This window comes from Pipra filicauda, unplaced genomic scaffold, assembly GCF_003945595.2.
Source record: "Pipra filicauda isolate LSUMZ 115617 unplaced genomic scaffold, ASM394559v2 scaffold31_size4109673_pilon, whole genome shotgun sequence".
NCBI classification, from domain to species: domain Eukaryota; kingdom Metazoa; phylum Chordata; class Aves; order Passeriformes; family Pipridae; genus Pipra; species Pipra filicauda.
The window spans coordinates 3301624-3327964 of record NW_024104443.1 but is presented as its reverse complement, the minus strand read 5'-3'; the positions used below and the strand labels follow the sequence as shown (position 1 = coordinate 3327964).

The 26341-nt window shown below is 36.6% G+C and overlaps 1 protein-coding gene across 10 annotated transcripts in view; it reads left to right on the top strand.

The window, feature by feature from the left end:
- Positions 1-26341, top strand: part of MEF2C (myocyte enhancer factor 2C) — a 118396-nt gene that overhangs the window by 78265 nt on the left and 13790 nt on the right. For 7 of the 10 annotated variants that reach the window (XM_039383663.1, XM_039383667.1, XM_039383662.1 and 4 more), the window contains exons 4-6: positions 6773-6916; positions 13511-13697; positions 14882-14929. In XM_039383663.1, the coding sequence (XP_039239597.1) occupies positions 6773-6916; positions 13511-13697; positions 14882-14929 (379 nt within the window). Of the gene's footprint in view, positions 1-6772; positions 6917-6977; positions 7116-13510; positions 13698-14881; positions 14930-26341 lie in introns of all 10 variants that reach the window. The other 3 variants (XM_039383666.1, XM_039383670.1, XM_039383671.1) reach the window with 2 other exon arrangements.

Genomic DNA, 26341 nt, shown 5'->3' with positions numbered 1-26341 from the left:
TGCATACACTAACAGAAATTTAATATAAAGCTTTAATGCTGGAATCCTCATGTGATTTGCTTTTGTTTCATTCAGAGAAAACCCTGAAGGATATATGGTTTAGTTTAGCTACTGTGAGATCTCTGAATCTGACATATACTTCTCTTTATATTTAAAAGGCCAAAATTGCCCCCTGTAATTTAAGTCAATACAAAACAGAAAAGCACTGGCAAGTTGGTAAGACTGAACATTAAACAAAGGGATTGTGCTTGATCGCTTTTAGAAAGTAAACAAACCTCTTCCATCTTCCCATCTCCAGCCTCACCATCTCTCCATAGGGGTGACCTGGGCACAGCAGCCAGACAGCAGGGTGTGCTCTCTCACACGGATGCAGGAGATGCACTGTGGAGAGGCAGAAGGAGATGTGGTGATTCTGACCAGTCTGCTACAGGCTGCAAGGTCAGCACAAACAGACAGCACCTCCTGAGGACTTCGGGGCTGCACCACGTACACTGCCTTCCAAAGCTCCCCCATCCCGAAGTTATGTAGTACAGCTATAGGGAACAAAGAAGCAAAAATCCCACTATCCCAGTGCCCTTTTGCAAAAGCATGGATTTTGTTTGGTTATATACTGACACTACAAAATAATATAGAGGTCTCTTGGCCCACGTCAAGAGCGTGAGTGGAAGAGGATAGGTAGGAACCTGGTGCGCTGATGATCTTGCAGCACACATATACAAACCTTGCCAACGCACCGGTTGATCCTTCGTAAGCAGAGAGAAGCAGGTGTTACTGGCAAAGGGTGTCGGCACTGTTTGGTTTCACAAGAGGTGTGATTAGAGAAGGTACTTGAAGGAGGAGAGAATAATCACTTGGCATGCAAAAATGAGAGGAAAATCCAAGCAGAGGGTTTGGTGTATTGTTGTGAAGAGCCCACTTATGTGTATTCATCTGAAGAAGGCAGGTGTACAGGACCAGACAATGGATTTTTTTTTTTTCTTTGAAACTTCAGTGAAAATAAAGTAGTAACAAAAAGATTAGCATGTGGTTATAGAAGTTCAGCTTTATATAAGCCCTCTAGCTTGTTTCAAAAGGATTACAAACCACAAAAGCATTTTATGATTTATACAAAAGAGGTAAGAAATGTTCCATTTTTCTGTGTTACTAGCATGCAATTTTTTTTGTGTGGAGCTTGTTAGATAACATAAATGTAATAATGTTTTATCTGATTCTCCTAAACATACAGTTAAAGTATATTAGAACCAGCATACTAGTTTATGTTCATTATTAAATGTAAAAATTTAAGAATTCTGCATTAATGGAACATAAAATTTGAGATTTTAGTTACACATAAGTCAGAGAATTCAGATACGTGGTTCCCATAGCAACCTATCTCTTCCTCTGTGTTTTTCATTTCAGTAGAACCTTTCATTACTTGATTGCACCATACATTGTATTGTGCAATTTCATCATAAAATTTCATCATTATATAACTGAGAGGAGAGTGGAGGTTGTCTTCATGCAACATTTTCTAACTTTAATGTTTCTGATGCACAGAGAGCAAACAGATGCTTAAATAAATCAGACCCGTGATCTAAATGTTTTCTGCTCTTTTGGCGGGCCTCCGTAAGTTTGACTGGGTTCTCTGGAATCACAGAATGACTATAACTAATAAAGCAGTTGAATACAATAGCACATCATTCTTTTGTGATTGGCTATTGTCTGCCTTGCCACATCAATATGTGGCTCCAGTGAGAAAAAAAAAGAGACAAAACCATTTTTCATTTGTGGCTAAAAGACTTATTCCATCCAGATATAGGAAAGAAAGCGATAGTGAAAATGAAGGGCACTTGAGGTTTTTGTCTTCTGACATTGGAATATAATTTACCAGATTGCAACTCTGTGGATTGTCATGGATACTAGTGGGTCTGTCAGTAAAAGACATTGTGGTGGCTTCTAGGCAACGTAACAGATATGGGAATTTGTAGAAGTAGACCTGTAATTCTGAATTTTTCCATACTGTAAAGTTTGATTACAGTTGAAGACCCAGTGAGATCACACTTTTCATTACACAAATGAAGATAGTGATTAACCTTACAATAGTTAGGTCTTTGTTGCAGAGAATATCAAAATGGAACAGAGTGGGTGGGTCTGAACCTTTTGGGAACCTCATCAACCAACCAGGTCTTTTTAATTTGGCAGCTATACTATGAGCATTTCCAAGCCCTGGAGTGCTGAGAGGAGCAGTTCCACAGCAGATGAACCTATTAAGAAGAAAGATAAGCAAACTAAATGTTAAGATGAAAAAAAAAAAAGAAAATAATTTCTAACCTTCTACACTCATTCTGCTAAAGAAATGTTAAAAAAAAAAAAGGAGGATATACAACTGCAGAAACAGAGACTAGATTAGGAAAATGAAAGACTTTTCCTTCTCAAAAGACTTAAAATTGCTATGATATCCATTGCCTTGATAAAATCAGACCTGTCTGTTAGTGCCATATTTTCTTTTGTGCTTCTGTAGTGATGATACATTTTGCATGAAATGAATGTAAATAGTTGTTTATACTTCATTTTACTGCAAGCAAGCATGTCACTAAGTCAGCACTTCTCCTCTGAGATTTACAGAATAGGTTTTAGCCTAAATTGCTGGCACATGAGATTTCAGCCAAAGGTTGTTTTCCTTTAGCCATTTTCCTTTTCAAATGCCTTGGCTGATTTTAGGTTATTGGAGTCCAATTGTTTAATTGCTTGGAAGAAGTAGAGCTTCTGTAGTTGAAAAATGGCTCATTTTCTTTAAAAATAGCTTAAATCTGGCTTGGGGTTCTCTAGAATGCAATGCACTATACAATTGTGTAATTTTATCCTCTTAAAAATTCCCTGAATAGTCATTAAATCTTTGGAAACTAGCTAATCTTCAGAAGGATGTGATAGATCTGGCTATTTTCCAGGGTTTGCAAGAGGCTATGACAGCTTAACATCAAAAGAAGAATGGTTTCTAAATCACTGAAGGACTGGGTCAAAGACTCCAGAACCAACCTCTCCTTTCAAGAGGTGACACAGAATAGAGGAGCAGATGAAAAATTGACACAAAGTCTAGAGAGCTTGTGAATAAGGATGGATCAGTTTGATATTGGTCAGTGCAACTTTTAGTTGTGATGTACCAGCTTCTGTTATGTTGAAGCACAACAGTGAAGGAAAAAAAAATGAAAGGAAAAAAGAGAGGGATTTAATGTGGTAGTTAGTGATATGGAGGAGAGTAAAATAAGAAACAAGGCAATAAAATAGGGAAAATTGTAGCCTGTGTGTTGAGAAGCCAGAGAAAATGCTAAGATATTCAGGATCATTATTTCTGTCCTAAATACCACTCAGTACCTTAGTGCAGAGGGTATGTATGTCAATTCCAGCCTCCTCTCCTCTGCAAAGGAGGACTGTGATGTGAGCGTGTCTTCCTGTCCCTATGTAGTCTACCAATCTGTTCTTCTGTCTTTTCCCTTACTACTTAATTGTTTTATTCAATGCCAAGCAAATCTAATGCAAAGTGAGTGATCTCAAAGACTATGCAATTCCAACAAGTTTCATGAAAATTATATGTTCTTGTGCAAAAAAAAGAGAAGAAGAAATTAATTCCAGAAAGGCTCCCAGCTGAAGGCAGCATTGCAGCATGAGTCTTTACAGACAGAAGCAGCAAAGGATCAGCAGAAGGATGGGTAGGGGACAAGAGAAGTCTCTGGAGACACTGACACAGGAGATCTCTGTGTATTGCACTTTACCCCAAAATGCAATTCACGGGGAACCAGGCATTAGTTCCAGCACTCACAAAGCAAGGAGCTGTGCCTGTGACTCCAGCACACATGTGGAAATTTCTGTTGTCTAACCTTACCAGCTCAATGAAACATGTTTTTGTTGGGGGTTTGTTTGTTTGTGGTTGTGTGGTATTTTGTTGTTGGTTGTTTGTGGGCTAGGTTTTTTGGGTCTGATTTTTTGTTGTTTTGTTTAGATTTTGGTTTAGTTTGGTTTTGAAGTGTGGTACACAGGGAACAAGTGCACTGCATTTGTGAGCTTGATTTGCCATATCAGGCAAGGTACCAACCAAACACACTAAACTGAGGGGGTTTGCAGGGGAAAAGGTTACCTCTACTCTTTAGGGCTAAAGTTAATTTTGGCTAGAATACCAAAATGATTTTACTAAATTTAGTCTTTGGCTTTTCTCATGAAAATGGAGACTGCCTTCTCTCTGCCTGATGTGGCAGCAACCTTTATGAAAATAATATAAAAATAAATATGTATGAAAAAAAAAACATTTCTATGCTGGGAGGGAATCTGGTTTCTTTGGAGATTGTTGCAAGACATATGTTGGCTTACATTACATTTCCTCTTCTGTACATCTGAAATATACAATAAATCCCTGAACCTCTACAAACCACTGTTTCACATGACTGCTAAGTAGACATTTGAGAGCTTTAGGCCATTGTGAGTATGCTGAGGACAAGATGCATCTGCTTTCACCCAAATTGCAGCAAACAAGGAGTTGGGAATGATGGGAGGGGAAAAGCTTCAAAGAGGCTGCGAAACATTCACCATCTTGTCTTTTCGTACTGCTTTTTATCTGGGTTGTCTAGTAGGATGATGATTGTGCAGCTTCCTTCCCTCACATATGCCCATTCATTTGCAGCTTTGTTGACCTCTGGGGAAAAAAGAGAAAGAGGTCATTGCCATTGTAAATAGAGGAGCTGAACTGTCATCTCAAAGCCTCAAAAGGAGGCTCAAAGGAGTTGAGGATGCCATCCAGTCCAGCTCACATCCACATCAGTCCTCAGAGACTCCATGGGAATCAGCAGGACTCCATCAGTGAATCAGATGAGCTCAGGGAAAGAGTGCTGATCTTGGTTTCATGTCCGGACAGCTTGATCTAATCTTGAAACAGAATATTTTATGTATTCAGAGGACAACTGTTTTGTACTTCTATGAAGAGAAGAATGTTAGTTGACATTATTTAGATGTAAAGGAGACATTTTACTTTTAATATGTCATATTGTGTCTGTTAAATCTATCAAACAGCTGATTGCAAAACCCTCTTTCTAATTGGCTCGTTTCAAGCTAGCAGCAGTAGAAATTTTACATGATTATGTCTGTTCTGCTAACAGAGCATTTAAAAGACAAAAGAGACAGAGAGCAGAAAAGAGATGTAGAGAATCATTCAGGTTGTTTTAGCATCTTAAGGTTTTATTCCAATAGATTTATAATTTTGTTGGTGTGGCAAAAGTAGCTCATGGGATTAAACTTCAAGTCTCTATAGATATGAAGTTTGAAAAGAAAGTTCTACATTGAACCAGCCTTGCACAAATAACTAACTCTGTTTCGGAGTTCTACAATATGGTATTGGAAGGCTTAGATCTCTTAGTGATGATCTCAAGTGACCATCATTTCACTTGGTTGATGAAAATGTGAGATTCAGGGGGTTTTAGTACATAACTATTAAATTAAATATATAGTATGGAAACAAGGTATGACATTATAATAATTGAGGACATTAACAGTATAAACTGGACATTACCATAAAGAAAATATTTAGGAAATGTACAATTCCCAAAGAACAAAAAGCTCAGATGAGAAGCAATGTTTCTGAGAAAGCAAAAAGAAACCAGAGTATCCCACACTAATAGGCAGCACAGGCATAGCCACTTATTAACACACATTATGTGTTATGTGATCTTTTTGTTGAAACTGAGCTTGCTTAGCCAGGTTTCAACTCAGAATGGATGGCAAACTGACTAATAAAGTTTGTAGACAGCCAAATGGACTTGGAAAAGTTTTCAAGTAAGACGTTCTTGAAGCTAAAGTTGAGAAATCTTGAGAATACTGGCTTTATGTACTACTGCTTGTATATGGGAAGTCCACACTTTCTTCTCATATTCTTTTACCTTAATATAGGCTGTGACTGTTCATCGGTGATCTGTCAAGGTAGATCAGTTAAAACCTATTTGAAGCCAGGCAACCATTCTGAACTCTAAACTATTGATTTCATTCTGGGTTTAAGCTTTTTCATCTCTGTTATTTGTCTTTGTGATGATAATCATGGTTGTGAGGGTTGATTTGAGCTGCTAAACATGAAATTCTGCTGGTTTGACTTTTCACTGAACATCTGTTTTAGCAGTGCTTTTTCCCGTACATTAAGCTTCAGCTCTGTGCATTTGTAGCACTGTAAATCAGTCAATGAAAAGTAAATACTGTGTCTAGATGCTCTTAATTGGTATTTCACAGCCATATTATCAACTCCGTTCTCCCTCTTGTTCTGTCAAAAGTGTACACTGAGGAATGACACTGCTAATGTCGTCTCTTGAATTCAATTTAGGTAATCCTTCTTCTTCTGTGATGAAATTCCTAAATTTATTTCCTGTTGGTTTTTTGTTGTTTCTTTTTCCATTTCTTCCTCCTGTATCTTTCTTTAAAGACACCAGTGTATTCCACTGTAAGCAGTATGCGTCCTTTGCTTTTAGTGTTCATTGACTTCAAATTAATAAATATGTTAGGTTTGTTTTCTCTTAAAATGAATTGCATTCTGGGTGTGTAACTTAATCCTTTCCAGCTTCAGAAGAAAGAGGTCTGCATGATCCTCACTTGCTACTCATAATTGGAGACCTACAGCACCAGTGTGGTGGATTACTAGTCACTTTCTTTCCTTAAAGTATAATCTAAAACCTTCCTCTGACGAACAGTTTGGGTTTTTTTAACGCTGCTGACTCTTTCTTGCAGCCTGTGTCAAGGATTGAACTTTCCAAATTATGTATTTCAGACGTTGAGAAAGAAAGGACTTAATGGCTGTGACAGTCCAGACCCCGATGCAGACGATTCAGTAGGTCACAGTCCTGAGTCTGAGGACAAGTACAGAAAAATTAATGAAGATATTGATCTAATGATCAGCAGGCAAAGATTATGTGTAAGTACTCTGAGCTTCCTTTCATTTTTTTTACTTTCTGATATTTCTCTGAACCTGGCAGGCATTGAACAAGAAAGAAAACAAAGGTTGTGAAAGCCCTGATCCTGACTCCTCTTACGCTCTCACCCCACGCACTGAAGAAAAATACAAAAAAATTAATGAAGAATTTGATAATATGATCAAGAGCCATAAAATACCTGTAAGTACCAAAGGTTAGATGGCTGTCTGCTGATAACTGCTGCAGTAACAAACCATAACCCTTTCAGTTCTGGCTTAAGGAAAACATTTGGCTTTAATAGCCAAATATATAACTAAACACTGTGGTCAGAAAATTTCACACAACATATTTTTCTTCCAAGTCTCTACCTCTGACACACAGACAAAGCCTACTATGGATGAAACCTACAGAAGGAAGTGAAATATACATATGTACATTATATTCACTTGATTTACAGAACCGTTTTACCACACCACTTGCCCAAATTATACGTAAAAAATAACAATGGAAATCTTTCTTTGTGCACAGGCTAACAAACCCACAGAACACTTTCTGAGGTGATATAGAAAAAGTTATGTAGAACTGAAATTCCTTTATATATAGTAATGAGTGTGTTTTGTGCATGTCACTTCAGTTCTCAAGTGTCTCTGCTAAACTCAGTTGCAGCACTGAAGGGTTACAGCTACTTGCTCGCTGCAGAGAAACAGACTGCATGAGAGCCTAATGGCAGGATTCAGACATGTTTGTGTGTTGGGGTGATTTTACAGCTTTATCAGAGAATTTGCTTTGACCTCATCATCATTTCTTTAATGCTTTAACATGAGCTAAATTTTGTTTTAACCAAGTCAAAATTTCTAACAATATGCCTTTCCAGATATCTAAGAGAAATAACTCTGCATGTGCTATTTCGTTTGCACAAGGTATACAAAGGATGAATACTTTGTGATAATGTTTGATACTACATTTATAAAGTCAAGAAAAAAAATATGGATGTTTGGAGGTTATATTTGGTCTATTTTCCAAATGTGTGTGGAAGACAAAGTCAAAAACCAAAGATTTACCTGGGTCCAAAAAATCATTTGAATTTGCATAGATAGCTGCTTGTTTCTGAAAGAGAAGAGATGATTTGTATGTGTTCATTCATTGTTCCCACATAAAGGCTGCATGGTTTGCTACCAGAAAGGTTATCTGTATACCAGAATGAGCAAAATGTCTTCTGTAGTGCTAGTCAATTGCACACACGAAATCTGACACCTAAGATGAGGATACCTCTTAAGGATGCTCAGATTCTGTCTCATGCAGTGTACGTGTTCTTTCCATTAATTCTCACCAGATAGATTTTCGCTCAAGGTAATTAAAATTTGAAGTTCTCACATCATGCCCAGTACATTTTGGAAAAAAAAAGTAAAAATATAAAGTAATACTTTCCCAGAGACTAGAATGGCACCAAATTAATATTTAGAATGGCTGGTTAAGGATGTCCAATGTGTATATAAAATATCAGGGAGAAAGACATATATATTCCATCTTTTTTTACCTCTATTTTTTTTGCTTCTTTTGCAAAGCTGGTTTTCTCAGAATAAAAAGCACTAAAGCTGTCGCCATGAATTTGGTTTCTCAGGATGGAACTCAGTTTGACAAACAATGACTGCAGCATTTAGGAAGACTGTTATAAGCTGGAATGCTTAACCCTTTTTCACATCAAAATCTCACCAATTGCCATTCTTCCATTCCTTTCCTCTTTCAAGGATGACTTTTGCCTTTTTCAAATCAAACTGACAGAATGTTCACCAAACTACTTTTCTGCCTTAAAAAAGTGTTTGAGATGATCCTTCAGAACCTCTGTTTATCTCATGCTACCCCTGTTTTTGTTCCAGAAAAGCAGCTCGTGTTATAATTATCTGAAATCTTAACACATGAAAAAGAACCAAAACTTGGAAAAGACCCTCATTCCTGTGGTAGTGAGATCTATCACTATCTTTACCTCCATAAGCATTTGGGAAAATTGTCTTTTCTATAAAACCAGGAAACTTATAGGAATTAGGAACAACACGTTAATCTGAATGGAGTACATCAGTTTTGTCCTCCCAAAATTAATGGAATTTCCCTATGACTGCTTTAATTAAATTAAACCTTTTGATGTCAAATATAGTCCTACTTCAGCAATTACCATGGTGATTTAGGGGATAATGTAACTTCCTATGTATGTTACAAGGTATGGTGTATTAATTGTTTTGTGAAATTACTTCAGAGATGTTTCAGAGATACAGAACTGCACAGTTAGCATTTTTTTTCATGTAAGACAGAATATCCCTCCTCTGAATACTTCCCATGCAGAAGTCAAGGTCTGTGTCCTCCATCAATCTGCTTTCCTCAAAAGGAAGAATCAGTAGATACTCTCCCCTAGTGCAACAGGGACTCCTTCTTGTGGCATAAGCCAAGATGTAATGGGCAAGATGGTGCTCACAACTAGTACGTAATAGAAATTTGTAAGTCTCTGGTTTTATATATAAATATCATATATTACATGGTATGCAATAATGCTCTTAACTGTACAGATCAGTATAACCTAGTCAGGGAAGTTATATTCATTCACTTTTGATCCTCAAAGGTAGCCAAGAAAGTTGAGGGGAAAAAAGCAAAATTAAACAAAAAGTCAGCAAGTCAAGTCTCTAAATCACTACTTACAAAATATATAAAACAATGCATTGCCTGTGCCTGGTCTTGTAACATAGTAAAGCTGCTGCCAAATGAAAATAACATTGGCTTTTGCTCCTAAGAGCTAAGGCCAATAATGTTTCCTCAGATAATTTTCCGGGGATAAGTATTTGTATTGTTCTAAACCATCTGATAATAATTAGACATTTATTTGTAGTTTTCATAAGAGTGATGAAAGCAGAGGAGACAGAAATAATCCACTAGAAGGGAGCTATAAGTATCTCTGTCTCTAAGTAAATGAAGGCCTGGTTGAACATGGGAGGGATAAAACTAATATTTAACACAGTTTAATCCATTAATTTCCAAGGGGTTTGAGTGTCCAACATTTTCCTTTGCACCACAGATTTGGAATGCACATCTTAACACAATGTGGTATCATCTCCAGTGAGCCATCTGCCCTCTTTGGCAGTTGTGTCCCAGGGAGAAAAGACGGGGGGGGGGGGGGGGGGGGAAGACAAAATGTGGCAAACTGCACACACGTTACAGTAAGACTTTGTCTATGTCAGAAAATTAGCAAATGGCAAAGAACATAGTGAGGCAATGGGAGGTACTTATCTCTATGCTGAACGCTTTAGCACCAGCCAAATAACATTCTCTCAGACAATTTCTTAGCTCTGTTTGGTTGTTGGCCCAGGCCAGGAACAATTCCCAATTGTCAGTTTATATGTAGTTATGACTTTTTTGAGGTTGAGAAAGCTTAATGGTATGGACACGGAGTGCTCTGTGACCTCAGATGGCCTCAGTTCCTCTCTAGTTCCTACTAATATAGATATTACGCAAGTGCACCAGAAGCTTTAATGTCCATCAGGCCCAGTTGGAATCGATATGCCTCGTGACTTACTACCAGGAATGACTAGGGAATCTGCAGGAGGTTGCAGTTCTTGGTGAAGGATTTATAAAACTGTAGTAAATTTGGACAAACAGAGCAAACTGTAGCTAGAGACTTACTGTTTTGTACTGGTGTTTATCCAGTCAAACTTCTCTCTCTAACTTTTGACTACGGAGGAGAAAAAATAAAAACTACTGTATTCCAGATATAGTGTGTATTGTGCTGCAAATCAACGAGCAAAATTACTTTTCCCTGATAAAATTGCCTATGAAGAGCTCTGTAAATAGATGTAAGTAGACCCAGACAGTAGGTAAAAATGAAATCATTACTACAGAAATTAAGAAACTAATTCAACTTGTTTAAAAAAATATTTTTTAAATTACAAAATAAAAGCTAAGCAACTGTTCACATAACTAGAGAGATTGGCAGCCCCAAGAGCACCCAAGGCTGGAGCTCTTTTGTCCTGCACCGATGTAGAAAAAGAAGAATCTAGCTCTTCATGGGTTTGGTCTGTACATGGAAGGAAGAGCATAATGGTGAAAGCAGATAAGCTTGTTGAGGTCTAGCAAGACCTTCAGTTTTGCATTTGTACCAGTGTTTTAGCTTGGGTAACTCAACAGAAGTTTGGATAAGGAAAAGATATTAGAGACAATAATAGTCTCTACCCAGGCTCAGAGGACAGATTTCACAGATCTTGTATCATAGGTGAAGAAGATGTTCTGCAAAGTGTTCTCCAGTGGGTGACGATCTGACGTAGACTGACACTCAAGCAGGCAGGATCATGGGCTCAAAGCCACCAGGCAGAGAGAACTCCATCACAACCCTGAATGTTGCAAGAATCAGAAATTCCATGTTGGCTTATTTATGTCTCACGTCAGGCTGGAGGGGGAGCTAAGACTTGAGGAGCTATTCACATCCTCGTGTGAATTCGCTGGCTAAAACCTTTTGAAAAGGCAGTAACCAGTAGCAGTAGCTAACTTTGAACACCAGGAGCAGTCTCATGCTTCTGACTTACATAGGATTTAGGAACATCTTGTGTCCTTCTGTGGCCATTGAAAAGAATGTCTTGCTTCAAAACATAGCTTCATCTGATAAAGTGCTTCAGATTATGCTATATGAACCTATTTCCAAGGAGTCTTGACCTCAGTCATGAGGATGTAAATTACGTGTAGGTTCTTACATCTGTAGATTAGATGTAGAACATGGGGATTCACAAAACACCTTACCTTCCTGTCCCATCTCTAGTTCAACCAATCAGGTCTGTGGAAAATACAGCCCTTGGAGTGCATTTCAGCTTCTCAGCAGAGGGAATCAAGTTCCTACATGAAGCCCCCAGGCTGGGGAACAGCAGATCCATCTATTCAACCACTGTTGCTATGGCCAGCTCTCACAAAAACCAGGCCATAGGCTACACAGAGCTAAATTAACACCTTTAAATAATTCCCAAGGCATTTGTGTAATGTATCCTTCACATCATACCCTGAACTAAAATCTTGCTCTGTGTTTCAGTGGTTAAGCCAAATGATTCCTCTATATTTAGAGCAAAATTTTTTCTGCTTCTAGAAATGGGAGAGGTTAAAAAAAAAAACAAACCACCGCCAACCTTAATAGATAACTGTAATTTGATGGCTAGTGCTGTAATACACAGGGCACAGCCAATAGTTCCAGCCAGAGAAGAGACATGTGGGTGCTACAAGGTCAGGGTGCCTCTGTTGCCTGGCAAGCAAATGATGTGCCCAGCTCTCCACATACTCCCTCTAGGTCCTTGAAGACTTACAAGTCCTATCAGCTACCAATAACAAAATTAAAACCTCTGATTTTCTCCCTCAGAATATGTTACAAGCCTCCTTCAAAGAATTTTTGGATGTGTTTAAGCTCTTCAAGCTTATAAGATTTATAAATTTATAAATTGAGGAGTACTTAGTTTGCATTCAGGTATTGAATATTTAAAATGCTGTCAGGTAATTCTGAAAAAGATTTTCTAATTGAAAAGACAAGAAATTAATTATTTTAAAAACAAGTAAATTAAATACAGATTTCTAATATGGTTGTAATTTTTATAGAAATTCAAGCAAGCACTACCTGAGAAAACTCCAGCCAACAAACTGACAACCAACCAAGGAAACCTGAACTGGGCTTTCTCAGAGCCTAATGAGAATTAGATTCTGCATCTCCTCACACCCTCTGTCAGAGTGGTACATTATTTGGTTCATTTTTGAAAGGGATTCTTTCAAAGGGAAGTGCATAAGGAGACACTCCTGCCTTTAAGTATGAAAACAGTGTATTGAAAAGTTGTCACTAAACACTACCGCCCCACCCAAAAAAAACCAAAAAAACCCCAAAAATAAAATAAAATAATAATAATAAAAAAAAGGAACACAAACACTGGTGTGTATCTAAGGTTCTTGTATTTGTTGGCTGTCCCTGAGTAGAACTTTGTTTCTTTTAAGCCCTTCCAAGATAAGATAGAAACTTTAAAAAATGTAATTTGCTGTGTTGGTGTATTTAACATGATTCGGGATCATTCTGGTTGCTAAAGCAACATAAGCTGAAATTAAAGCCTTCCCTTTTGGATTCCACTCCTTCTAATTTTTCTCCATGCAATGAAGTCATCATAATCATGTACCTTTGATCTTGCAGTCATCTATGACACTAGATTAAGGTATCATAAGTGAACAATTATGATGTCACAGAATGAAAGAAAACGAAAATTAAGCTGCATAAAGTAGAGGGTTGTTTTAAACAAGAAAAAGAGAAAAAACTAAAAAAAAAAAAAAAAAAATCTTTCCAGTTCTTACAAAGTAAATGCGCAAGCTGCATTAAAGGAAGATGGGATCATGATTCGAAAAATCATATTTAAAAGCTCTTTTGAAACTCTTCTCTTGAGTCTTGTGGAAGGAGGCAAGCATAAATATTTTAACCACCATCTACAGAATATTTTAACCACCAACTACAGAATATTTGAACTAAATATAGAGTAACTGTACTTGAAGGCTGTTGTGCTTCTGTACTATTCTCGTCTCTGTTTTCCTTTTTTTTGCTTGTACAGGCTGTTCCACCACCAAACTTTGAGATGCCAGTTTCTATCCCGGTGTCCAACCACAACAGTTTGGTGTACAGTAACCCAGTCAGCTCACTGGGAAACCCCAACCTTTTACCGCTGGCTCATCCTTCTTTGCAAAGAAATAGCATGTCTCCTGGTGTGACACATCGGCCTCCGAGTGCAGGTAACACAGGTAGGATCTGTTCCATCCCATCCCTTCAAGTGCTCTATTATCACCTCCTTGCATGCCTTCCATCACTTTAAACTGTACTCTGAGAAACAAGAAACTCTGCTTTTACCAGTCATAACAGTTTGTCGAAAATTACTGTGTTGAAAAATGAAAAGAAGAGTCAAAGGGGTTTCTATTCTCAATTTAGAAAATTTAAAATAAATTTAAAAAATTTAAAAAAAAATAAAAAAGGTTCTAGAAAAAGCTGAATATTTACTGAAATTAAAGAAAGTCAATAAAGGATAAAAGGGCAGACAACTTGATGTTTCATAAAAAGGCAGCTTATCTACTTTATTTGTACAAGAACTCACTATACCATAAAGCTTAAGAGGGCAGGGAAGAAAATGTAGCCAATGCAAACAAGTTGAAGCAAGTAAATTAGGACATTCTTTATTTAAATAATCAGTCTCCAGGCTAAAAGCAGAATTTATTTTTATTTATTCATTCACAAGTTACTTGATTGGTTAATGTTAGTTGAGCTCTGTACTTGAGTGCCTTGTGTAGCAAGGGATTATGCTTTGTTCTGGTGATGATGAGGGCTCACCTCTGAATAGGATAAATGGGGATTAGGTTGTTTCAATCTGTCTGGCTGCAGCAATATCAAGATCCTTAAGAATACCACATTCAAAGAACTGTTTGAGGTCTCCAAGTGCAAAGAGAACTTTTAAAAATACTTAGTGTGAATGTCTGTAAAAGGCCAAGGAAATTAAAAACTATGGAAATATATATATCTTCTGAGTTACATTCTTGTCTAGCAACCTTCAGTCTCTTCCTCCCAATCCTATGTGAAAGCCTTTACTTTCCTGACTAACATTCAACTAAAGATAGATTTCAAGTGAAGGACTACTATACATAACTTTCACACATAATTTTTCATATGCTCTGGAAGTATGAAAATTAAAAAAAAAAAAATAAAGAATGAAATGTTATGTACTACATATTTTTGTTTATCCTTGAAAGGCAAGTGTCTCAGACAGGTAACATTAAACATTATGATTTTATGACTATGGGTCTGATTCAATGCCAGTTGAAGTCAGAGGAAAGAAGTGGTGGATACTGGAGCAGACTGAAGGTAGAGAAAATGTTTTGCATGTTTGTGTGTTATAATATATTGTGCTCATTTATTGTATTTCATTTCAACCCCCTAGGTAGCCTGATGGGTGGGGACCTCACAACCGGTGCAGGCACCAGTGCAGGTAAAGAGAAAAAAAATGTATTTCTTTAAGTGAATAAAGGACTTACTTCAAAGACTGAGTCCTAAAATAGCTCCATATTGGAGTTGATGTATTAGAAATTGATTGGCATCAATTTAATTCTCCCAACTGGGGGTGGGGGGAGTTGATACTTGTGGTTCTCTTACTAGTAGAAAGAGGCTTGTTTTCCAACAGTGTCAAATATCTTGCACCTCAACAAATTCCACAGACACAAATGTCTGGTTTCCTTCACATCAGCCTTTGCATACAAACTTTTGGGTACATTGCATACCCCTGTTCAAGCAAAACTCCCAGTGGAGTCAGTGTCAGAAACCATGATCCTTTTTTGAGTCACAGGGAGTTTTTCCTTTGACTTTAGTGGAACTGGGGTTTCAATTTATGAATTTAAGCTTGAGTAAAGATTTCAATATTGAGTCTCTCATTAGACTTTAATGTACTGAGTGCAGATGTGATTTCAAGCCGCTGCTCTAAGACCATTGCTAGTCAGCAAAATCTGTTGGCATTTACTTAAATAATCAGTAATTAACTTAAGTTTAGTTTTATGTATTTGCTTAAGTGCTTTGATACACAACAGGGAAAGGATTTTCAAAATACCGAGGCAGAGAAAAAGATTAGCCCATTTAGTTCTGCTCCCATAGAACTAATGAGAACTGAACTTGCTAAGTTCTGTGTTATCAAATCGATGTTGTCAGAGTAGTCCCCTTTGCTCAGCAAACTCAGTGGTTTGTTAGCAACGTCAGCAATGTTGCATTATGACAAATACGGATTACAAAAGACAATGGCAAGATTACTTTTGCAGTTTTAGGAGTAGACACATATGTTCAAAGAAAACAACCTGAGTGGTAAAACATTCAATTTTACCGCGTTAACTACTCTCAAAGAGAACTGTATGGAAAAACAGTTGGAAGATTCATTTTGTGCACTATAAACCAAGGCTGATATATGTGGCAATTCCAACATTGTCTCTTAAAATTATTTATAAAGAAATTTTGGATCTAGTGATTTTTTTTTCTCTCCTTTGGCTCTCGTCAAGCCCCACCCCCCCTTTTATCTTCACACATGGATGAATCACAGATGTTTGTATGATGCATCCATAGTAAAATTGTAACTGCACAAAACTGTATCAGAAAGGCACTTTAAACAAATACTAAAGCTTTGAGGGGTCATTTTGTATTAACTTCGGAGTAGGGAAGGCAGACCACAGGAACTTTGCTATTAGTCTTCTTTGTTTTCTAAAAAGAGAAAGCATGATAGAAAATTATATATTTGTTCATTATCTCCTGTTAGCCTGCGAAACACAGCCAAAGGCAGATTCAATCTGGTTGTGGTCGCATTTCATCTTTCTTTTTAAGCTCGAGTAGAAACTTAGGAACAGCGGCAGACGGATAGCAATTGATCGCCCTATTAAGGGGCTCCCTCTTCTGGCTCATTTAGAAATATCATTGCCTGGTTACTGGTCTCTCGTTCCTTTAAATAGACGCTGGAAAGCAATTAGTAAAGACGGCAACGTTTTCTTTTAAAAGAGGAGCATACAAAATTAAGTGTCACCTACATGTTCATTTGTCTTAATAATCCTTGTGCTTAATAAAATCTGTACATCAGTATACCGGTTTAAAATTTATATTCTTTCTAAATATATTTTTTTTCCCTTGGAAATATATTAAAAACATATATAAGCATAGGGAGCCAGATAGCTTGATTATTTACTCACAAATTAAAAATTTGCAGTTCTGGCACACTGTGTTATGCATTAAGCTCTCAAGCAATGTAACTTTGGAGTAGGCAATTGATTTCAGAGGCATATATACGAGGGACATTGCTAGGAATGCATCATAAATATTTAATTGCATGAATAGTCTTTGTTCTTTATCTGGCAATAAGTGCCTTAAACACCATTAAAGAAGTGTTTTCTAAATCTCTTCAATGCAGAACAGTAGGAAGAATTTGATACAGGGCTGAAGAAAAATGGAAAGGTCTTAGTTGCATTGTTCCACAACAGCACTGTTTTGGACAGTGGGTGCAGAAGAATAAACATCAAAGTTCTCTTTGTTCATCATTTTTCACAAGAACAGAGACCTCTGTATTTTCTTCTAATTGGCATCTTAGAAGCTGCTAACATGATCATGTGCCTTAATCTCTTTGGGTTCATATTTCTGGACAAATTAGAACATTATGAATTTGCATTTTTCCGCAATGCTTAAAAATAGCATATATTCAAAATAATATACTTCAAGAAGAGTCTAAACAGTTTCATTTCTGCTGTTATAAAATGAAACTACTTTTTATTACTAATGCCTGGCCTCGGTTTCTTCACTCCTTCAACAAATTACATTATAACAAATTGCATTATGATTGCAATATCAGAAATGGGAAGAGATTATTTAAGCCCATGTTTTGAGAAGTATGTTATTTCACTGGTTTGGATTATTTCAAGTATTAACCCTGGAATCATGCACAATTTACCTTGGGAGTCAACCCAAGGCATAAATAGAACTTAAAAAGCTGACTACTTCTTTATTATCTTACACAACTAAATACCATCAGTGGTATTTTTAAGTTGAACCAAGGTTATCTCAGGTTTGTTAGAGTAAATTTGTTCTTAACACTGATTAAATAGTCTCTGTCATGTGATAGTAGCAACTTCCAATAAAATCAGAGTGAACTTCACATTTAGTAGCATTGCTAAATTATAAACACAACAATGTCTTTGGCACTATTCTCTCAGTGGCTTTTGATTGAAAGAGAGAACAAGAACTTTTTGGATGCAAATTGACGTGCTCTAAACCCGTTCTATCTTATCCCATAACTAGTATGAAGACTGATTTATTTACTTGTTGGCATCATATACTATGTGAAGTTCTTTTAATTTCTAGAGAGTGTATTCTTTAACAAAACCACTTAACAGTACCTTTACCATAAATAAATAATGTTGATGAAGTTTTAGTACTGTAAATTATCTGAACTCAATTTTTATTCAGTGGCTCATTATTTATGTTGAAAGTTTATAAAAGATTAAAACTTATAAAATATTTCAAAAGTTTTAAAATAGAAGAGTATTGGGGGATGTCTTTCTTTGCATCTGTACTTCTAACTTTTGATTTGCAGATTAAATTCTGTTTTTAAATTGAATTCTGGTTTTCATATTTATATTTTTTCAGATTAAGACATTTTATAATTAAGTTTTCTTTTGAAATAGGCAGGATTACTATATGCTTAAAACTACTATAAATAATAAAATCAAAAGAAAAATTCCATCTTAAGTTTTAATACAGGATGGGTATAAAATAAAAGATATACTTGCTATAACTGTTTATTTATGTAATTTTTTGTTTCCCTATTTGATTTCTCTACTGCCTCCATCGTGACATTAATATTAAACTAAAGAAGCAAGTTAGTCAAAAGTACTTAGGACTCTATAAATGCTGCCAGAGGAACTAAGTGCTTGGTCTCTTTTGATCTGGCATCCTCAAACTACCTTTAATCCTGTTCTTAAAAAAACATTAGAAAGATCATCAATGCATTTTGAAAAATTCATCCGATGTCTCTTTAAGAACTGCATCCTGTATTTACCTATAAATCAGTGGCTAGTCATTTCCTTCTAGAAATTAACCACAAGCTAACAATTACCTTCTCATCTTCTGAGGGCTGAGGTCCTGAAATGCCAGCCAGTATCATAATTTTGTAGTGCTTTCCTTCTCTTTGTTCTTTTCTTGGACATGTATTGACTGTGGGTGAAGGTATTATACATTCTACGAGTATTTCAAGACACATAGGAATATATGTAATAGTAGCAGTTTTTAACTTATAAGCCTTCGGGGCAGAGGCAATCTGGATGGTGTCTTCTCAAAAAAGAGTGGTTTACTAAAAAGAAGCAATCTGCCCAAATAAGCCAAACAGCAGTACCAAAAAAATAAGCAAGACTTTCAAAGGCATCTAGCTGCATTAATGTCTTTTGAAACTATAAATATAAATGAGAAAATTAATATTAAAAATTTTTTAAAAAGCTATGTAAATATTCTCCACTGTGCCCTGAAATCATGCTTGGCATAGTCAAAAGAAGGTTGGGCTATAATGTGTTAAATAAACAAGTGAGCTTGGAATAGTGATTCTCAAACCGCAGTTTATGGGCAGCCTGTTCAGATTGGATTTGCCAGGGAGAGCATGATAGGTTGTTCCCTGTCCGTTATTACTTGATGAGTGCACTAGCCCACAGACTTCTGATCCAAAGATTGGGCAAAATGTGGTACAGAAGCATAGTAAACAATAGTTCTTGTCCAAGGAAGCTTATAGTCCCAAAGAACACTCATTCATAACAGAGTTTGTGATGCAATAGTGCCAAATCAAAATAACAAGAATTCATAAATTGGCAGCTTGACTTAAAACCATGGAGGGGGATACTAAATGAAAAACATAGCAGCTCTCTTTTTCTCTTTTCCACTTGTATTATGCCATTAAATGTTCCTTTTCCAAGCTTTCCTCCATATAGGGAGTATATATATACTTTTTCTTCCGTGTTTTAAGGGAAGTACCTACAGGTAGGAGATTTTGATAAAGCAGGAAGAACACTAGAACTTGTTTGACAGGTCTAATACATAGTAGAAAGACAATAGTCTATCCAACAGTAACTGAATTTCATACCTATGTAGGGAGACAACACAGGCCTTTCCAAATTTAACTTCTATTTCTGCCCTGAGCAACTGTTTTATATGGCTTATTGAAGCTCTTTCATACATGTGAAAATCACAAAATATGTGAAAGGATAGCTGCTGCTATCCATGTAAAAATTAAAAAAAATCTTGCAGTGGGTGTCATATGCAAAGATAAACATGTATCTTCATCTTACTCATGTGACCTCTTACCAGAGATCCACGCAAGCTCATTCTCAGAAGACATCATTGAAAATCTGTGAAAATTTGGCCTTAATTAGGTTTCCACCTGTTGTGAGTGTTGACTTAGTAATTTATTTAGTTATTCCCTGTCTCTTCATTGCTTTAATCAACAATGTCTCAATATTTGTATTTATAAAAAGACAGCTTGAAAAAATTGAAAGGGAGAAAGCCCTAAATTCACATGTAATGAACAATTAAGTGAGTCATACAAACTGGTTCTTTCTAAGTGGGATTTTAAAGACAGGCATGATTGACTTCTTTTATGATAAAAAGTTTCAAATGTTCCTCAAGACTAATTTGGATTCTTTAGATAAAATCCTTTTCCTAGTGAAGTCTGGGGGAATTTTATGCTTTCCTTAAGTGAGACAGGAATTTCACTGTTTTTTCTGTCTGTGCATTCTTGCTCACTAAGACATCACACAGTCTTCTGTTGCAATCCATACTCTTGTTCAAAATCAGAAAGCACTGCTTAAATTTCAAACCAAATTAAGTAGTATTATGTATGTGCAAAATACTTTACTTTTGCCTGCGTATCTGTTCTAAAAAAAAAAAAATAACAATTATTTCTAAAGTTTCTTTCAGGAAGCAAGAAAATACATTTTCAAATAAGGTCTTCTCTTTATAATTGGAATTATTGAAATATTTTTCATTGAAAAAGCAGTTTCCTCAAAATGGTAATTGATTTCAAATAGCCAAAAAAGGAAATTATTTGTCATCAGCAAATAATTTGTTAAAAGCAGATGATTGACAAAAGGGTTATGGCTTTAAACTGAAGGAGGGCAGATTTAGTTTAGATATTAGGAAGAAATTCTTAACTGTGAGGGTGGTGATGCACTGGAACAGGTTGCCCAGAAAAGCTGTGGGTGCTCCACCCCTGGAAGTGTTCAAGGCCGGGTTGGATGGAGCTTTGAGCAACTTCTAGTGAAAGGTGTCCCTGCCCATGGCAGGGCATTTGGAACTAGATGATCTTTAAGGTCCCCTCCAGCCCAAACCATTCTGTGATTCTGTGATATGATTCGTCAAAGTCTCTCACAGGCAGTCAGAAGAGAGAAGTCCTCTACTCTTCTCAGGCTTGTATTTTTCTCGTCAGCAAATATATTTTTCAGCAATATAGTTTCTTCTCTGACATGTCACATTCTGGTTTGTTTTTAATTATTGAAACTCTGGATCAATCCATATGCAAAAAAAAAAGAAAAAATACTGTTTATTTTTTGCATAAACTGAACTAGAATGAAGCATCTTTTCAGCTAGCATACTTATAAGAGGGCAGCTAAGTCCTGCAAACATATTTTGGAGAGGGGTTTATGTCAGACCAGTGAGGGCCAGATAGGAATTGTGCACATTTTAAGAGATCAGGTCTATGCCAGTAACTGCAAGATCGTTGGAAAAGCTGTGATGCAGGCTGAGTTTCAGCTGACTATGGAAAACCACCCTCAATATCTGGTGTTGGCCTCTCCTATTAGACTAAACTTTAGTGTGGAAGACCAGTGTATTCCTAGTGCAGAGGATGGACTAACATTTGCAGATGTGAGCAGTGAATGAGGAGAGACTATTACACGAGGTCTGGGACATTGCATCATGCCAGCTCCTCATGGTAGCAGATACAACACCAGTAACAGGGACAAGATAGCTGTTTCACCATGGTAAGACACTTCTGAATGACTCTGATCCCTGACATTTTGTTTGGACCTTATAAAACTGTAACACGAGAGTATATTCCTGTTGCTCATTGTGCAGTGCCCACATGTCTAAACTACAGACACATAATATTTATAAAGCACAAAACTGAAGACCACTGTGTAATTGCCTTAAGTGATTTTTTTCAGGAATTACAACTTAGTTACTGTGCTGATTAGGTGAAGCTTCAAGCCAAACAAGATAATGTGAAATATACGGATGCTGAGATGAGCACAGCTATTGATAAAAAATGGTGTTAGAACAAAATAATGCTGTGGAAGTTGAGATAAGTTAATCAATACAATCAGAAGTAAAGGAAAGATAATGTTTCTACATGAAAGCTGTATGATCTGAGATTCCTGAAATTAGGTGTCATTAAAGAATTATGAAAGCAAATAGTACTATGATGTCCGACGCTATGATTGGACATTATATTATAAACACAATGGCAATAGTAACTGTACTGCAAGATTAAAAAAACACAAACAGGACCTGGACTTGAATCATCTATTGCCCTGTTTCCTTGCTGAGGGGAAAAAAAAAAAAAAAAAAGAGAGGAATGATAATCATTGAAGAAGAAGAAAGAGCATTCCTCCATCTCTCATTGTATAATTTGCCACAGACCCTCACTGCCTATGACATACACCCCTATTCCAAAGGCTGCAAGGAGTGAGTCCATGGATGTGCTGAAATATCTTCTTGCCACTTGGGAAAACTAATTGCAATGAGAAATGTTGCGAAACGTTTCTCACAGTTCCTTGTGTGGGTAGCTGCAGGCTAATTCGAGACAGTCAGGTGCCACCTTTGCATTTATTTTATTAAGGTGTGAACTTCTAAAGTGGGAGAATAGTTAGTGCAAGAACTAATTTAGAAACATTTAAATATGTCTTTTTTTATAGCAATAAAACCTAACTGCAGTGTTGGTGATCAGGCTAGCTTCCCCTGCACTCGACTCAGCAGTAAAGTATTTGCATGCAGGTATAGCGGTCTGTGATGCACAAGTCAGGTTTATGTCCTCATGTTCTTTCATCCTCCTTCTAAATAAACTCATTTATTTCTTCATTCAGCTGAAAAATCATCTCCAATTTCTAGGCTCCTAGATTTGCGACATGTCCTTAGATTTTCAGAAAAGTATTTTGTATATGTTTTGCATTGTCAAGTGCCCAAAGAGCCACTTCTTTACTTTCAGCCTCTGCCTGAGAAGCATCATCACTGTCCAGAATGAAATCTGAGCCCAGTTGCTGCAGTATTGGAGAAAAGTGCCCTTTTGCAGCAATAGTTATGTGCACCAGCAAATACTCCACATACAGTAGATTGTCAGGATGTTCCAATTTTTACATGCACTCACCCACAGATCAGAAATAATTTTGGCTAGATCATCCATGTATACAGTTCACTAAGGTAGCTGGCAGTACTCGATATGAATATTTTGTAAGGAGAGTTAATTGTTACATGTGGGACATGCCACCAGGACACGCTGGGGTCAGGAAGCAGCTGGAGACCTGGAACAGCAGAGGTTCCTGGGGGTGCAGAGCTGGGCTTTACAACCTAGACCCATCCCACAGTCCCAGCCAGGGAGTAGGGCCAGGGAGAGGCAGCCCAGGGCAGACCCAGACCCAGGCATCAGGCACCTCCATGGAGATGGGGATGGAGCAGAATGTCAGCCTATGGATGGGCATCTGGTGAGGCAAACCATTAGACTGGTTAGAGGACTATTCATGGCACTAAACACAACATTTAGCAGTAAGGCACATGCTGTCTCAATATGTTGCATAAGTACTTGAACCAGCAAAGGGACAAACCAAAACTGAATAGTTTGAGCCACAAAACAGAGAAGTCACTTTCTTCATAATATGCTACAAATATAAGGAAATCATACACAGAGTTTTCCTTGGAAAATTTGAAGAGACCCTTTACCTCCCCTGCAGTGGAAGCACTGGAGATATACTTGATTTCCAAAATGGAAATTCACCCAGAATAATTAAATGGGATGCACAGTCTGACTTTTAGCTTTGTGCAGTCCCAGTACAGGTTACATGTACACCTAAATTGCCTACAGTATTGGGAGTATTTTAGTGGTTCCCAAATACTATCTTTTTTCCCACATAGGACAACAATAATGCCATTAGTGCCCTTTACATCTCTTTAAAGGGCAAGAAGTTCCCACTGACAGTTATGCAACCTGCTTGGCAAGAATGGGTGACTAGGGAGGGACAGCTTAGTCTTACATTGCTGTAGAAATCTCTACCTTCTTATTTACACTATTTCTAAATGATTAGTTCTAAAACTAGCAAAAAAAAGAGATAGTTTTGTCCTGGTTCTCCTCCCATTCTTCCAAATGCCTGTGTGTTCTTCAGACTGCCATCCTGTTTCAACTCAAAATGCAGCTGATACTTCCCAGGATGCCTGAGAATTCTTCCACACAAAGTCAGTAGGTTTTGTATGACTCCCCGTAATTCAGTAAAGAATTAGTTCAATGTTGTGGGAATGGGCAGTTACTTTAACATAAAGATTTCCTTTTTTCTAGACGAGGATAAGTGCAGATTGGTTTTCTTTTCCCACTTGCAGTTAGTAAAGATTGTGTACTGTGAATGACTAGCATTTAACGTGTAAGAACATTCAATTACCTTTTTTTAAAATTATTTTTAGATGAACACCAATACAGCTTCCTAGCACCAATGTTTTGTTGCTAGCATGTGTTTATTTTGGGTGGTAAACTACAGCCTATTCCAACAGTGTGCACGCATTAAAAAAAATAAAAAATAAAAAAAATACATGATGTAAGAGAGAAAAGAGAGAAATTTGCCTCTTAATTACTGGTAGGAACAATTAGCAATCCTTCAGAAAGTGGAAAAATTAACTGAGTGAAGAGTGCAAAACTGTGTATAAATTTAGCAAAATTTCTCCTACTGCATTGATTTTTTTGTATACACGTGTATTTTGAGGTGGAGTTGATTTGTGGCATAGTTTGCTCTGATGTATATATAGATTAATTCTACATTTAATATTCTTTATAAGAGGCTTGATGGTCAGTCAAAATGTCATGTATATGGAATATGCATTTAACATAACCCAGTAAGAAGCAGAAATCCTCTATGAAATTGAAAGTACATATTCACCTTAGAAGAAATACAAAACTTTTCACAAGTAAGAAAATACACTTGTTGGAAACTTGAAAGAAGCATTGAAACCCCTTCAAGAATTTGAATGTTCTTTTCCTATTAAAAATAATGTAGGTAGACATCCCAGATTCCTAAAGATCTCGTAAGTTCTCAATACATATGGTCAGTGAAAAACATTAGAGTAAAGAAAAGAGAAGAAAGGACGTATAAATTGTATGTCTTATTCTTTGTGCTTGTAGGACTACCATAGAGGATTTTTCATTCAGTATATTTTTATATCTTTGAAATCACTAATTTTAAAAAACAAAGAAAGAGTAGGAACATGACAGCTTCAAAAGTCCAAGAAATCAAAATATCAAAATTTTCTAATTTTTCAAGACTTAAGGGCTTTGAATTATGACAATACTGTTCAAGAATGTTGAGAGATATGGAAAAAAAGTATTCTTTCCTCATTTGTGTTACCTTAACACATGGAAAGTTTCCTGCTTAAATGCTCAGTACAAAATGATTACCTTAACTCTGAGAATATCAAGAATTGCAGCCACTTGGCAATGCCTATAACTCTTTATAAGATACAGGTGTTCCTAATGAGGGATGAAAGGAGAGAAGTAAACTTTGCTCTCTGTCCTGTCCTGTTCTGAGTAAACTTGTGCTCTTCTGGTATCCTTAAGTTCTTAAAATATGGAAGGGACTGCTTAAGGTAGTATTTCATGAATTTGTAATACAGTTAAATTTGTAGCTTTCCATGAGTAAATGGATGTTTTCTTTTTAATAATTCTTCTTGATTGAATAACTCTTGGTGCACAAAAGTACATTTTCTGAATGTTTTTAAAAAGTGCTATTGCAGGGATTAATCATGCATTTTGTACTTGGATGGAATTGCTTCTAAAGTCAATGGCATCCTTGCCTAAATGCACAATGTGGGAGCATGCCCAAGAAGAGCGTTCAGTGCTCATAAGGCACTTGTCCTTATATTCTGCTGTTAGTCCAAATGCAAAGTCTGGCACTACATCTCTTGACATGTGCTGCTCCCCTAACTCTGTCTAGAAACAAGCTCTTTTCTGTGTAAAATATTTTTACTCTCTCAAGTCAGTATAACAAATAATACAAGGAAATATAATTTTCTCTGAAAACTTATTGATTTGAAGATGCTGTAAATTTGCAAATTCTTACATATGCCCTTTAAAACTTGTGCATCCACTGTTTTTATTTTCATTATGCACTACAGAATATATTCATACTGTTTAAAAATGTTCTATTCCAGCAGAAATATGGCTTTTAACCAAATAAAAATGTAAAGCCAACTTGCTCTAAAATCCATCTGGTTTTCATTTTCTTATAATCTATAATCAGGAAATCCATTCATCCACGACATATAATTTTTGCGCTTTCAAGTGGATAGTGAAATGCAATGTTCTGCATAGAGTCACATCTAAATTGATAATTGTCCAGGCAAAGTGTAATTTTAAAGTATAGGATGAATGAAGATTTAATTTGTACATTAGAAGTCTTATACTTTTTTTATTGCCTCTGAATGTAAATGAGGCTATTCTGTTCAGTCAGTTTTTCTGAAGGTGGGACAACTGCCTCAGAGCAGGCCACAGCCCTCTTGAGTTAAAAGGATACAGTTTAAGGAGCTGGTTTAAATGCAGACTCTTCTTAACTGTAAACCACATGCATGCATTCATCATTGATTTCCAAATGAT